The sequence below is a fragment of the Molossus molossus genome, unplaced genomic scaffold, assembly GCF_014108415.1.
Source record: "Molossus molossus isolate mMolMol1 unplaced genomic scaffold, mMolMol1.p scaffold_m16_p_21, whole genome shotgun sequence".
Taxonomy (NCBI): domain Eukaryota; kingdom Metazoa; phylum Chordata; class Mammalia; order Chiroptera; family Molossidae; genus Molossus; species Molossus molossus.
The window spans coordinates 5,380,900-5,392,376 of NW_023425357.1; the positions used below are offsets into that span (position 1 = coordinate 5,380,900).

The 11,477-nt window shown below is 50.4% G+C and overlaps 1 protein-coding gene across 1 annotated transcript; it reads right to left on the reverse strand.

Annotated features, from left to right (window-relative positions):
• LOC118638330 (N-formyl peptide receptor 2-like) lies at window positions 1-1,005 on the reverse strand. Its single transcript, XM_036274070.1, has one exon. The coding sequence runs from the start codon at window positions 1,003-1,005 to the stop codon at window positions 1-3; it is 1,005 nt and encodes a 334-aa protein (XP_036129963.1).
• Window positions 1,006-11,477: the final 10,472 nt, after the last annotated feature.

Below are 11,477 nucleotides of genomic sequence, written 5' to 3' on the forward strand. Positions count from 1 at the left end.
TCACATCTCCTGTAACTCGGCCCCTGTAGGAGAGGAAGCAGATTTGGTGGTTGTGTCACTGGTTGAGGCCAAGTCCTCGGTCTGGGCCCTCTCCAGACTGGCAGGCAGGGAGTGGATCAGTCTCTTTCGGAAGTCTCGACCCAGGAAGACATAGAGCATTGGGTTGAGGCAGCTGTTGAAGAAGGCCAGGGTGCTGGTTAGGTATACCAGGAGAGGAATGAGTTGATACTTTCCTTCAGAAATCTCTCTGGCATAGAGTGTGAACAGAAGAAGAAACAGTTGAAAGGGGAACCAGCAAATGAAGAAGGAGGCCACGACAGCAGTGAGGACCCGTAAGGGATGGTTGGAATTAGCCATGCCTTTGTTGCAGATTTTGGCAGCAATGAGCCCATAGCAGACGGTGATGATGGACATTGGCACAGTGAAGCCAGTGACAAACTCGTTGATCCCTATGATTGCAAATGAGGTGAAGATCCTCTGCAAGATCTGTTCTTCACTGATGTTACCCCAGAAGTGAGGGTTGAAACCACAGTATATATTGTCTTCTTCATCTCTTAATGTAGTAAAGAAGATGAGAACTGGCAAATTAAGGAGCAGTGAAAGAATCCAGGGTACGATGATCACTTTTTTAGCCAGCCTTACAGTGCGGTGGTTCTGGGCCCAGACTGGGTGCAGGACACAAACACAGCGGTCCAGAGCAATGAAAGCGATGAGGAAGACACTTCCAAACAGGTTTGTGTCGGTTGTGATGTGAAGTAACTTGCATAGGAACGAGCCATAAGGCCATTGTCCTCTCATGACATTTTCAACCATGAAGAATGGCATGGTGGCAGTGAAGAAGAAGTCAGCTAAGGCCAGGTTCAGGTAACACAAGGTGGTGACTGTGCGTGCCATCCGGAATCCAGCCACCCAGATCACCAGCTCGTTGCCCCCGATGCCGAGGACACAGGTGATGCCTTGCATCATCAGTGTGAAGATCTGTGGAGCAGTGTAGCCAGGTTCCATCTTGCCCACACCTGAAACATTTCAACAGGGATTCATCAGCTGTGAAACCATCTTACATCATTTCTATTCAGGCCAACATCAAATTGCCCTATAGCCTCCTCTCCAAACAGGACACCCACTCTATTGAACCTTGTGGCTAGTCACTACAAATTTGGCAGACTCTTGGCTGTCCCTTTGGGAAAGGACAGTTCTCCATATTTCCTTAATTATTACTATGCATTTCAACTATTAGGCTGATTACTTAACCAAGAAGGTGACAAGGCTCCTGTCCATGAGCAGAATCCTGAGCTCAGAGTATATAATCGATAGGAGGCATCTCAGCACAGTGAGGGATGCGCTACTCATAGGGTAACAGTTCTTCCCCCTGTGACTCAATGCATAATGGGGCAGGCTCTCCAATTCTGCCAGCCCCACGTTCTCACAGACTTTCAGTTCCTGTTCCTCCCCCTGTGAGGAAACTTGACCTATTGAATAATTAGTCTTTTAGGGTTTAGAGTGTGATTTGGGTTTATAGTTGAACAGTTACTGGTATTACATCCTGTGGAGTCTGTGCTGGAGGAAAGTTCAGGGAACAGGCCCTTCTCTGCATTCAACCCTTTGTTTTTCATTGTCTCTGTTTGATATGGAGCTTTTCTCTGTTTGAGATAGAAAGAATTTTCACCCATGGTGTAGTTTTCGCATCTGTGGTATAAAGAATATGAAAGTAATAATTTTAGTGAATATTGTGGGATTCTTATTAGAGACCATGCATCATTTTATCAAGCAGGGATCATGCGGTATGATGTGTGTGTGTGTGTGTGTGTGTGTATCTCCAGTGTGACTTATCTACAACTCTATATTTGTCATTATTTTCAAAAGAATAAATTTATGTTGAGAGCAATTTTGAGAGTTACAAAGTCAGTTATGTAATAAGTCATAGAGGAAGTACTTGTATACAGCTTGATCTTACTTCCAAGTCCTTCCTGTTTTGCACAACTGTGACAGACATTGCTGGATTCCCACCCAACATCCATTCCCACATTCTTCTCTGTGGACAACACCTCAATTATAGTTAGTTTCTCACTCTTCAGGAAAGATGTCCCTTTCCATCTTTGAGGGGAATATCCTGATAATTTCACTGGCAGCTGGAATTTGCTTTGATTTGCAAAGGAGTGTTTTAGCAGTGGGATATGATCAAATCCTGGACAGTAACACTAGGGGAAGATCACCCAGGAAGCTTTTGGCACAAATTTTCTTGCTGTTAAGAACGAGAATCCACAACAATCTAGTAGTGTCTTTCTCTGGACCAGGTCATATTATAACTATTATCTCCAGATTCAACCCAATGTCTGTGGGTCCATCTTGTCTATTCCAGTTGACAAAATGTTCTTATGCTGTCAGCTCTGATGTTTATCAAAAACATCTCAGGTGCCTGTTGAAATGCACATTCATGAATCCCATCCTAGAATCTCTTTGCATAAAATCTAGGGTAATTTTGTATGGCCTTATAATTGAAGAATCATCTTAGCCTAGTTTATTCTGCCTCTTGCAGATAAATAGTAATTTTTGAGCTCCCCTGTTCAAATATTATTGTGCTTTAATAATATTGCAAGATAGCCATTATGATCCCTCTTTCACCAGGGGGAAACCATGGTGCAAGGGCTGGAGCAGTTTATTCACTATCATGAGCCCAGCCAGTCAGTGTATACAACGAGCTTTGAGAACCTGAATGAACTCATCTAGAACCACTGCCTTCGCCCCCGTGAATGCTGCTTTTAAGGGTTCCCTTGCCTCAAGATTACCTGGAGAAGGTCCTACCCTTGTATAACAATTTTCCTCATTTCTTCTATTTTCTTTTTGTTCTTCTTTTCTCCCCATCTTCGCCAGTAACTTTTACCCAGTCGTCTATGTGATGTTGCCTAGTGTAGTTCAAGGTTTCTCATCTTGGCAACACTGACATTTGGGGTGGATAATTCCTTGTTTTGGGGGACTGTCCTGTACATGTACTTTGTAGAATGTTTATCGGCATCTCTGGCCTCCTTTTGCTAGATCCCAGTAGCAACCCCGTCCGGGTGTGACAACCCAAAGTGTCAAATGCCCCCTGGGAGAAAATCACCCCAGCTGAAGGCTATTGTTATAGTTTAGTGCTGGCCTCAGAGGTTAGGTCAATCTGTATTCTAATCTCCTCTCTGACACCCACCCAATACCAGTGTTTAGTTAGTGACATCTCTTCAAACTATAGTTTCTTCCTCTATAGGATGGGATGATTTTCTGGTGCTACTGTTTTTTAGGTGAGGATTAGATGAGAATGGACATGGAAGTCTTTTAGGCTAAACCGAGTGTCTTGAGTACATGGGGACTCTTGGTGCTCACCAGCCTTGGTCCTGTGTCCTGGGATTCAGTCCTGGTTTATACAGTGTAGAAGCTCAAGTTCAGGTCAAGCACTATGCTCATAATAATTGTAATTACTACTTAAGAACATTTTATATGTGCTAAGTCTTTTATTTTTTTTATTATTTTTATTTTTTTTAATCCTCATCCGAGGACATTTTTCCATTTTTTGTACAGACAGAGTGGGAGGAAGAGAGAGGAAGAGAGAGAGGGAAACATCGATGTGAAAGGGACACATCGAGTGGCCGCCACCCGCACGACCAACCAGGGCCGGGGACAAACTGCAACCGATGTACGTGCCCTTAGCGGGAACCAAACCCAGATCTCTCTGGACCGCAGGCGGACGCTCTAACCGCTGAGCCAAACTGGCCAGGGCTGTGCTAAGTCTTTTAATCCTCATCCAAACTCCTCTCCTATGGCTCTTGAGGATTTCATGTGTGAATATGCATAAATTACTAAAAATACTCTGTGACTTTTAAAATATGGAATCCTGGTAGTTATAATTAGTATAACCATTGTAGAGATGAGGAGGTGAAGACTTAAACTAGGTACATTAATTTTTTGTAAAGCCCCCAGTTAGACGTAGAGCCCGAATTTGCACTCAGGCAGATGGATTCCACCAGAATGTGCTCTTAACTTTCTCCCACCCCGTACTTCCTCCACAGGGTCTGATTCTCTCTGCCCCCAGTCAAAGACCTCAGTGGACATAATGAGCTCAGTAATATCTAAATTATTAGTTTAAAAATGTTGATGCAGTCCTGGCCGGCTTGGCTCAGCGGTTAGAGTGTCGGCCTGCGGTCCAGAGAGACCCGGGTTCGGTTCCCGCTAAGGGCATGTACCTCGGTTGCAGTTTGTCCCCGGCCCTGGTTGGGTCGTGCGGGAGGCAGCCACTCGATGCAGGGTGGGAGAGAACCTCTGAGTCACAGCTCGTATTTGGATGGATTGTGATTCGTGCTATTGGGTAGCTCATAAAAGATGCCAATTATAGTACAATTTATCAACTTGAATGACAACATCCTTGCTTTTGGACTAGTATCGGTCCTGCCAGAGGAAGTGACCTGCCCTATGTCACCGTTGTTAAGGGGCACCACTGAATTTATGACCACAGATTTTACATCGAAACTCAGTAGTTCCCTGTTATTTTTTCTTTTATTTCTTAATCATGTTTGCATTTTCATGGTTTGAAATAATTGCTTCAGTTATGCTTTCTCTTCTAACTTCTTAACTTCCTCCCCATTTCTGTTCTCAGCTGATGCCCTTGTCTCATATTTTAGTGAGAAAATGGTAATAATTCTTTGTGATTTTTTCAAACTTCTCTCAAGCAAACCCTCCTATCTATTTGCACCTGTTATAGTGAATAAGGTCTCTCGGGACCGCAGGCCGACGCTCTAACCGCTGAGCCAAACAGGCCAGGGCTCAATTCATTTTTAAAATATATTTTTATTGATTTTAGAGAGAGAGAGGAAGGTAGAGGGAAAGAAAGAGAGAGAAGCATCGATTGGCTCTTGCGTTCCCGCTACTGGGAATCAAGCCCGCACCCAGGCACGTGCCCTGCCTTTTTTATCCCCACCTGAGGACATTTTTCCATTTTTCGTTCCAATAGAGTGGAAGGGAGGGAGAAAGAGAGAAACATCAATGTGAAAGGGACACATCAACTGGTTGCCACCTGCATGACCCAACCAGGGCCGGGGACAAACTGCAACCGAGGTACGTGCCCTTAGCGGAAACTGAACCCGGGTCTCTCTGGACCGCAGACCAACGCTCTAACCGCTGAGCCAAACCGGCCAGGGCTGAACTGGTGACCATTTGATGCATGAAACAATGCTCAACCAATTGAACCACACCAGCCAGGGCACTAAATTCATTTTTGACTACAGCACCTCTCAGGTCAGACGAGCAAGAGGTCAGTAATCATATGGGGCAGGTGGATTCTTATAGAAAAGCCCAGCTCTAGAGTTCAGGATGTATCTGCCACAGAATAGATGTTCTAATAACAGTTTTTAAATTACCAGGCTTCCAACTTACGACTAGCTGAGATCCTGCTCCTGTGCCAATTCCTGGCTTCCTGTGGAATGACTAAGGCTGGAGGGCTTCAGCAGATGCTTTATTGAAGGACCTGGAGGAGGGACAATGGGGTTCAATCAATCAGGGGACAGACGCTCAGAGCTTCGTGCAGTTTCCATAAGGCACTCTCAATATATTGCCAGCATACTATCCTTAGACACTCAATGTCTGGGTATTTCCCTCACCTCCCACCTGCTGTGGGAGACAGCAGTTCAGTCCCCTAAATATGAAGGGTCAAGGATGCCAGGTGTCCTGGCCCTTTCTCTTTCAGAGATTCTGGGAAATGAAAGAAAACGAAAAGCCATTTACGCAGCACAGGGACTTGTCAGGTGTGTGCTTCAGGAAAACGAGGAAAGAAAAAGAACAGCCATAGAGTCCCGCACAGGGATAGATTTGAGGATGTTCCCAAGTGGAGGCAGAGATCTTAGAGTGGAGGGTGTCGCAAGAGAGCAAGGTGAAGCTGTTGAAGAGATGCCCAGCTCAGGAGCATGTGCTGGAGAGGAGGTGTAGCCTTGGAGGAGATTGTTCAGGTTTCGCCGACTGGCCTTGGAGACTGGGTGGCCGTGGGAAATGAATGAGGGAGGGAACCCACATTTCTTGATTGGGTTCCCAGTTAACTATTGCTACACAATAAAGCACCCAGAAACACAGCTATGTAAAACAGCTTTGTAGGGGGAAACTCCATTCTTCCCCATTGTGTGTTTCTTCCCGGATGTTTCTCCTTTACTTTTTACACAGAACGCTTTACTTAGGGTCACAAATGTGTGTGTGTTTCCCCTTCCCCACAACAACAAGCAAGTCTCTTCCACCAGCTGGGTGTCCTGCAGTTTAACTCAGTTTTGGAGATAGCATTAGATCCCACAGAGTAAGGGCTCAGTCCCAAAGACTGACAGCCCCTCCTCCACACACATACTGCAGATGTCAGTCACAAGTTCATGCTGTCCCGTGCTCCTGACCAACCAACTACAGATCAGAGGTTTCAATGACCCCCTCCCTAGGTTTAATTAGTTTTGCTAGAATGACAAGCAGGACTCAGGGAAACACACTTACCGTTTATTAAAAGATATTCAATGTTTATTTAATATAAATATAAATGTCATAAAATACAGATGAAGACATGCACGGGGCGAGGTCTGGGTATAGGCACTTCTGTCCCCATGCAGTTAGGGTGCATCACCCTCCTACTGTGGACACATTCTCCCACCTGGAAGCTTGGGAGAAGTTGTCTGCACAGTGAAGAGAGACGGTATAGCCTGGCTGGTGTGGCTCAGTGGTTGAGTGTCAACGCATGCACCAAGAGGTCTCCGGTTCGATTCCCAGTTGGGGCACATGCCCAGGTTGTGGGCCCGATCCCCAATGAGGGGCATGCAGGAGGCGGCCAATCGATGTTTTCTGTCATCAATGTTTCTATCTCTCCCTCTAAAATCAATAAAGAAAAAGTTTTTTTAAAAAAGAGAGGGAGACGGTGTAATAGTGCAGCAAGATGCTCCTTCTGCAGGAAGGACAATGAGCGAGTGGGAAGAACATGCACGGCTGTGGAGGAATCTCCAAGACACGATGTTGTGAGAAAGAAGCCAGGTGCAAAAGGAGATGTGCGGAAACGCGGTCACCTGTGCCTACTCGAGTTAGAGCAGTGCCTATCCGCGTGCGTGTGCGTGTGCATGTGTGCACATATGAGTATGTGTGTGTGTGCGCGTCTGTGAATATGTGCACGTGTGTGTGTGAATGTGTGCACATATGAGTATGTGTGTGAGTGCGTGCGTCTGTGAATGTGTGCACGTGTGCGTGTGAATGTGTGCACATATGAGTATGTGTGTGTGTGAGTGCGTGTGTCTGTGAATGTGTGCACATATGAGTATGTGTGTGTGAGTGCATCTGTGAATGTGTGCACGTGTGTGTGTGAATGTATGTGTGCACGTGTGTGCGTGTGTGTGTGTGACTGCAAGGGAGCAGGTGGGGATGTCCTGCTTCTTGATCTGGGGGCTGGTTCCATAGGTGTGTTAACCTTGGGAACATTGGCTGATGGGACATTTATATGTGCAGTGTTCTGTGTGTATATCGTACTTCAGTAAACATTTTACTCAGAGAGAAAGAAGAAAGAGGAAAGGGAAGGGAGACAGAGAGAGAGAAAGGTATTTGCTTGAATTATGGGTCTTAATTTCTCATTTTATGTGTTCAATTTAAGTCGAACCGCATTAAATTGCCGATATTTGGCTGCTCTTAACTGGCAAAAATGGCACTTTCGAATGGTTCATACCCCGAGGCCTTTGTTTACGTCACTTCCGGGGCCCAGAGCTGACTGAGTCGGAATATACGGGAGTGGTGCTCAGTAATCTGTATTTTTAGCTAGTGCACCCCGGCGACTGGGATGATTCTGTGCCCACGGACCCATCTGCAGAACACTTGGGTATGATGACAAGAGCAGAGGGTGGAGCTGGCTCCTGGTTGTGGGCTCTTGGGCACCTTCTCTCATCTCTCTGAGTCCCAGTTTGGGCATTTGTCATCACAGGGATCAGGGGAGCACGGGCCAGGATGGGGTCTGGATTGAAACCCACAGTGCTGTGCTGGCAACGGACAGGAAACCCTGGCCGCCTTCGTCCGCCTTCTCGCCTAATTGTGGTGGCGCCAGGGCCCTTGGGACCTGCAGCTCGGACCTCAGGAGGGGCCTCCTGGCCTCCCCTCCTCCGATTTCCTCTGTGTGGAGGCCCCACCTCATCTGTGCTGTGCTGTCACTCTGCTCCCCAAACTTTCCTGAGCTTCCTGCTAGGCCAAGCTCACCGAAGTGGCCTAGGGAGGGAGGGTCTTTGCACCCCACCCTTGTGACATGAGGAAGCTGGAGATCCAGTGGGTGGCCAGCATGCTGCAGCCATGCACATCCACACGGCAGTGGGCCCCCACTGCCTGCGAGGGGAGGCTACACCAAGGCAGGGAGGCGGCTTGCCTGAGGCCACCAGCCTTGGAAACCAGGAGAATCTGGCTCCAGAGCTCTGGCTCCTCCCAGCCCCCACCTGGCTGACTCCCCACAGCAGAGCTGAGGGGGCCAGGGTGGGTCAAGTGTCCCCCTGTTGCCGACTGAGTCAGTCATGGGGACCCTAATTTGCTGCTGGTTGAGGAACAGCTAACACCCAAAATTCCAGTGTGCCAGGCAGGCACTGTCTCCTAATCTGAAGGGCTACCCTGTGAGGGCCAGCTGGAGGTAGTCCCATTTCACACATGGAAAAAGAGAGGCTCAGGGGAATAAAACAGTAGAGCAAACGGTGCAGTAGGCAGATGATGTTATAGAGTGGTACACTGGAAACTGGTTTGGTTTTATTGACGAATGTCATGCCAATAAATTCAGGGGAAAGAAAGAAAAACCAGCTCCTTGCCAAGAACACGCAAGTAACCGGCACCTCCCGTCCCTTGGCAGTCCATTCTCGCAACCATCTTCTGACTCAGACTGTCGTGTGCCTCGCAGGGAGGCTTCTCAGGCCCTGGTCTGTGGTGAAGGCCCACGCAGGACTCAAGGTGGACCCCGGACCTCCAGCATGGGAGGAGGGGAGACACAGAGCCAAAGCATGTGTGCAAGAGAAATCTGGGTCTGCAAAATTTTCTGTCGGAGCTCAGAAGGTGGAGTCCAGGGGCCAGGCATCCTTGTCAGCACATGGGACTGCAGATCCCAGCCCCTCCTCCCTCAGACCCAGGAGTCCAGGCCCCCAGCCCCTCCTCCCTCAGACCCAGGAGTCCAGGCCCCCAGCCCTCCTCCCTCAGACCCAGGAGTCCAGGCCCCTAGCCCCTCCTTCCTCAGACCCAGGAGTCCAAGCTCCCAGCCCCTCCTCTCTCAGACCCAGGAGTCCAGGCCCCCAGCCCTCCTCCCTCAGACCCAGGAGTCTAGGTCCCCAGCCCCTCCTCCCTCAGACCCAGGAGTCCAAGCCCCAGCTCCTCCTCCCTCAGACCCAGGAGTCCAGGCCCCCAGCCCTCCTCCCTCAGACCCAGGAGTCCAGGCCCCCAGCCCTCCTCCCTCAGACCCAGGAGTCCAGGTCCCCAGCCCTCCTCCCTCAGACCCAGGAGTCCAGGCCCCCAGCCCCTCCTCCCTCAGACCCAGGAGTCCAGGCCCCCAGCCCCTCCTCCCTCAGACCCAGGAGTCCAGGCCCCCAGCCCTCCTCCCTCAGACCCAGGAGTCCAGGCCCCCAGCCCCTCCTCCCTCAGACCAGGAGTCCAAGCCCCCAGCCCCTCCTCCCTCAGACCAGGAGTCCAAGCCCCCAGCCCCTCCTCCCTCAGACCAGGAGTCCTGGCCCCCAGCCCCTCCTCCCTCAGACCCAGGAGTCCTGGCCCCCAGCCCCTCCTCCCTCAGACCCAGGAGTCCTGGCCCCCAGCCCCTCCTCCCTCAGACCCAGGAGTCCTGGCCCCCAGCCCCTCCTCCCTCAGACCCAGGAGTCCTGGCCCCCAGCCCCTCCTCCCTCAGACCCAGGAGTCCAAGCCCCCAGCCCCTCCTCCCTCAGACCCTAGGAGCAGCAGAGCCAGGTAAGGTCACTACAGGAGGAGGGAGCTGGGGTCTGAGGGAGGACGGGCTGGGATCTTCAGTCCCATGTGCTGACGAGGATGCCTGGCCCCTGCCTCTGGAGTCAGTCCATCCCTGGCTGAGCTGTGACAGGACATTTTGCAGACCCAGATTTCTCTTGCACTCATGCTGTGGCTCTGCCTCCCCTACTCCCTTGCTGAGGTCCGGGTTCCACCTTGAGTCCTGCATGGGCCTTCACCACAGACCAGGGCCTGAGGAGCCTCCATGGGAGGCACACGACAATCTAAGTCAGGAAATTTTTCTTTCTAGGCCTCAGTTTCCCTCTCTGGAAAATAAAACCACTCTTGTCTTGCTTTCCTGGGAAAGGCTAGAACTGGTAGCAAGGAAGCCTCTCTCTCCCTCTTCCTGGCTCTTTCTGTCTGTTGTCCTCTGGGGAAAAGGTAGGAGCGTGGAGGAAGCCGGGTGGAGGGACAGGGTTATGGGCAGAGACGGGGTCCTCCCCTCTCTGGCCCAGAGGTCTCTCAGCTCTCTCCAGAAGCAGAAGGTGGGTGTACCATTATTGCTGCCTCCCTTCCTCCCTCCTCCCTCTTTGGACTTTGGCAGAATCTTGGAGGCCTAGGTGTTTTCCAGAAGGTGGGTGTGTGGGAGGAACAGCCAGTGTAACTCCAGCCCGGCCAGAGCTCCACTGAGAGCCAAGCCTTTGAGTTCCTGGAAGTCTAGGGCGCGGTCTGCATCGAGATTGGGGATGTTGGCTGATCGGGGACTCCTGGCCCAGGTCCCACCTCCCTGGGAGCTCCTCACGCCATCCCTCTCAGGACTGGCCACTCAGGGGTGGCCACCGGGATGGTGGGTAGGGTCCAGGGCCCCCAGCTGCTGGGCTCTCTCCCTCCCACTCTTCTGTCTCCCCCCACCCCCTCCGCCCTCTTCCCAATCCTCCCCTTTCTCCCCCTCCTCCCTCCTCCCTCTTCTCTCTTTTTTCTCCTCTTCCTCCTTCCCCTCTCCACATACCATTCTGACCCACCGCCCCAACCTCACTCATTCATTTGACACATGTGCACGAGCACCTACTATGTACCGGGTACTGGTCCGGACCCTGAGGAAACATTGTCGTGAACGGAACAGGTGAAGACCGGTGCCTGGGCAGAGCTTGCTGGCTAACCAGGGAGATGCCACTGGACAAAACAGATAACAGATGGGCACGTTATACTTTACGTAGGAAGGCAGTGCTCTGGGCAAATGGGGAAGTGGAGGACAGTAGAGGGGATCAGGAGCCCGGGGTGGGGCAGGGTCCGTGTTAGGCAGGGGGGCTGGTGAGCCAGCCCACCATTCCCCCTCCGTCCGTGCCTCTCTCCTCTGTCTCAGTAGATACTCGGACCCAAGGCATTCCCCGCCTCCCAACTCTGGAGGACACCTTGCAGAGAAATCCTTCGCCTGGACTCAAGCATTTTTTTGTTTTGTTTTGTTAATCCTCACCAGAGGATATTTATTCCATTGGCTTTTAGAGAGAGTGGAAGGGAGGGAGGGAGAGGAAGAGAGA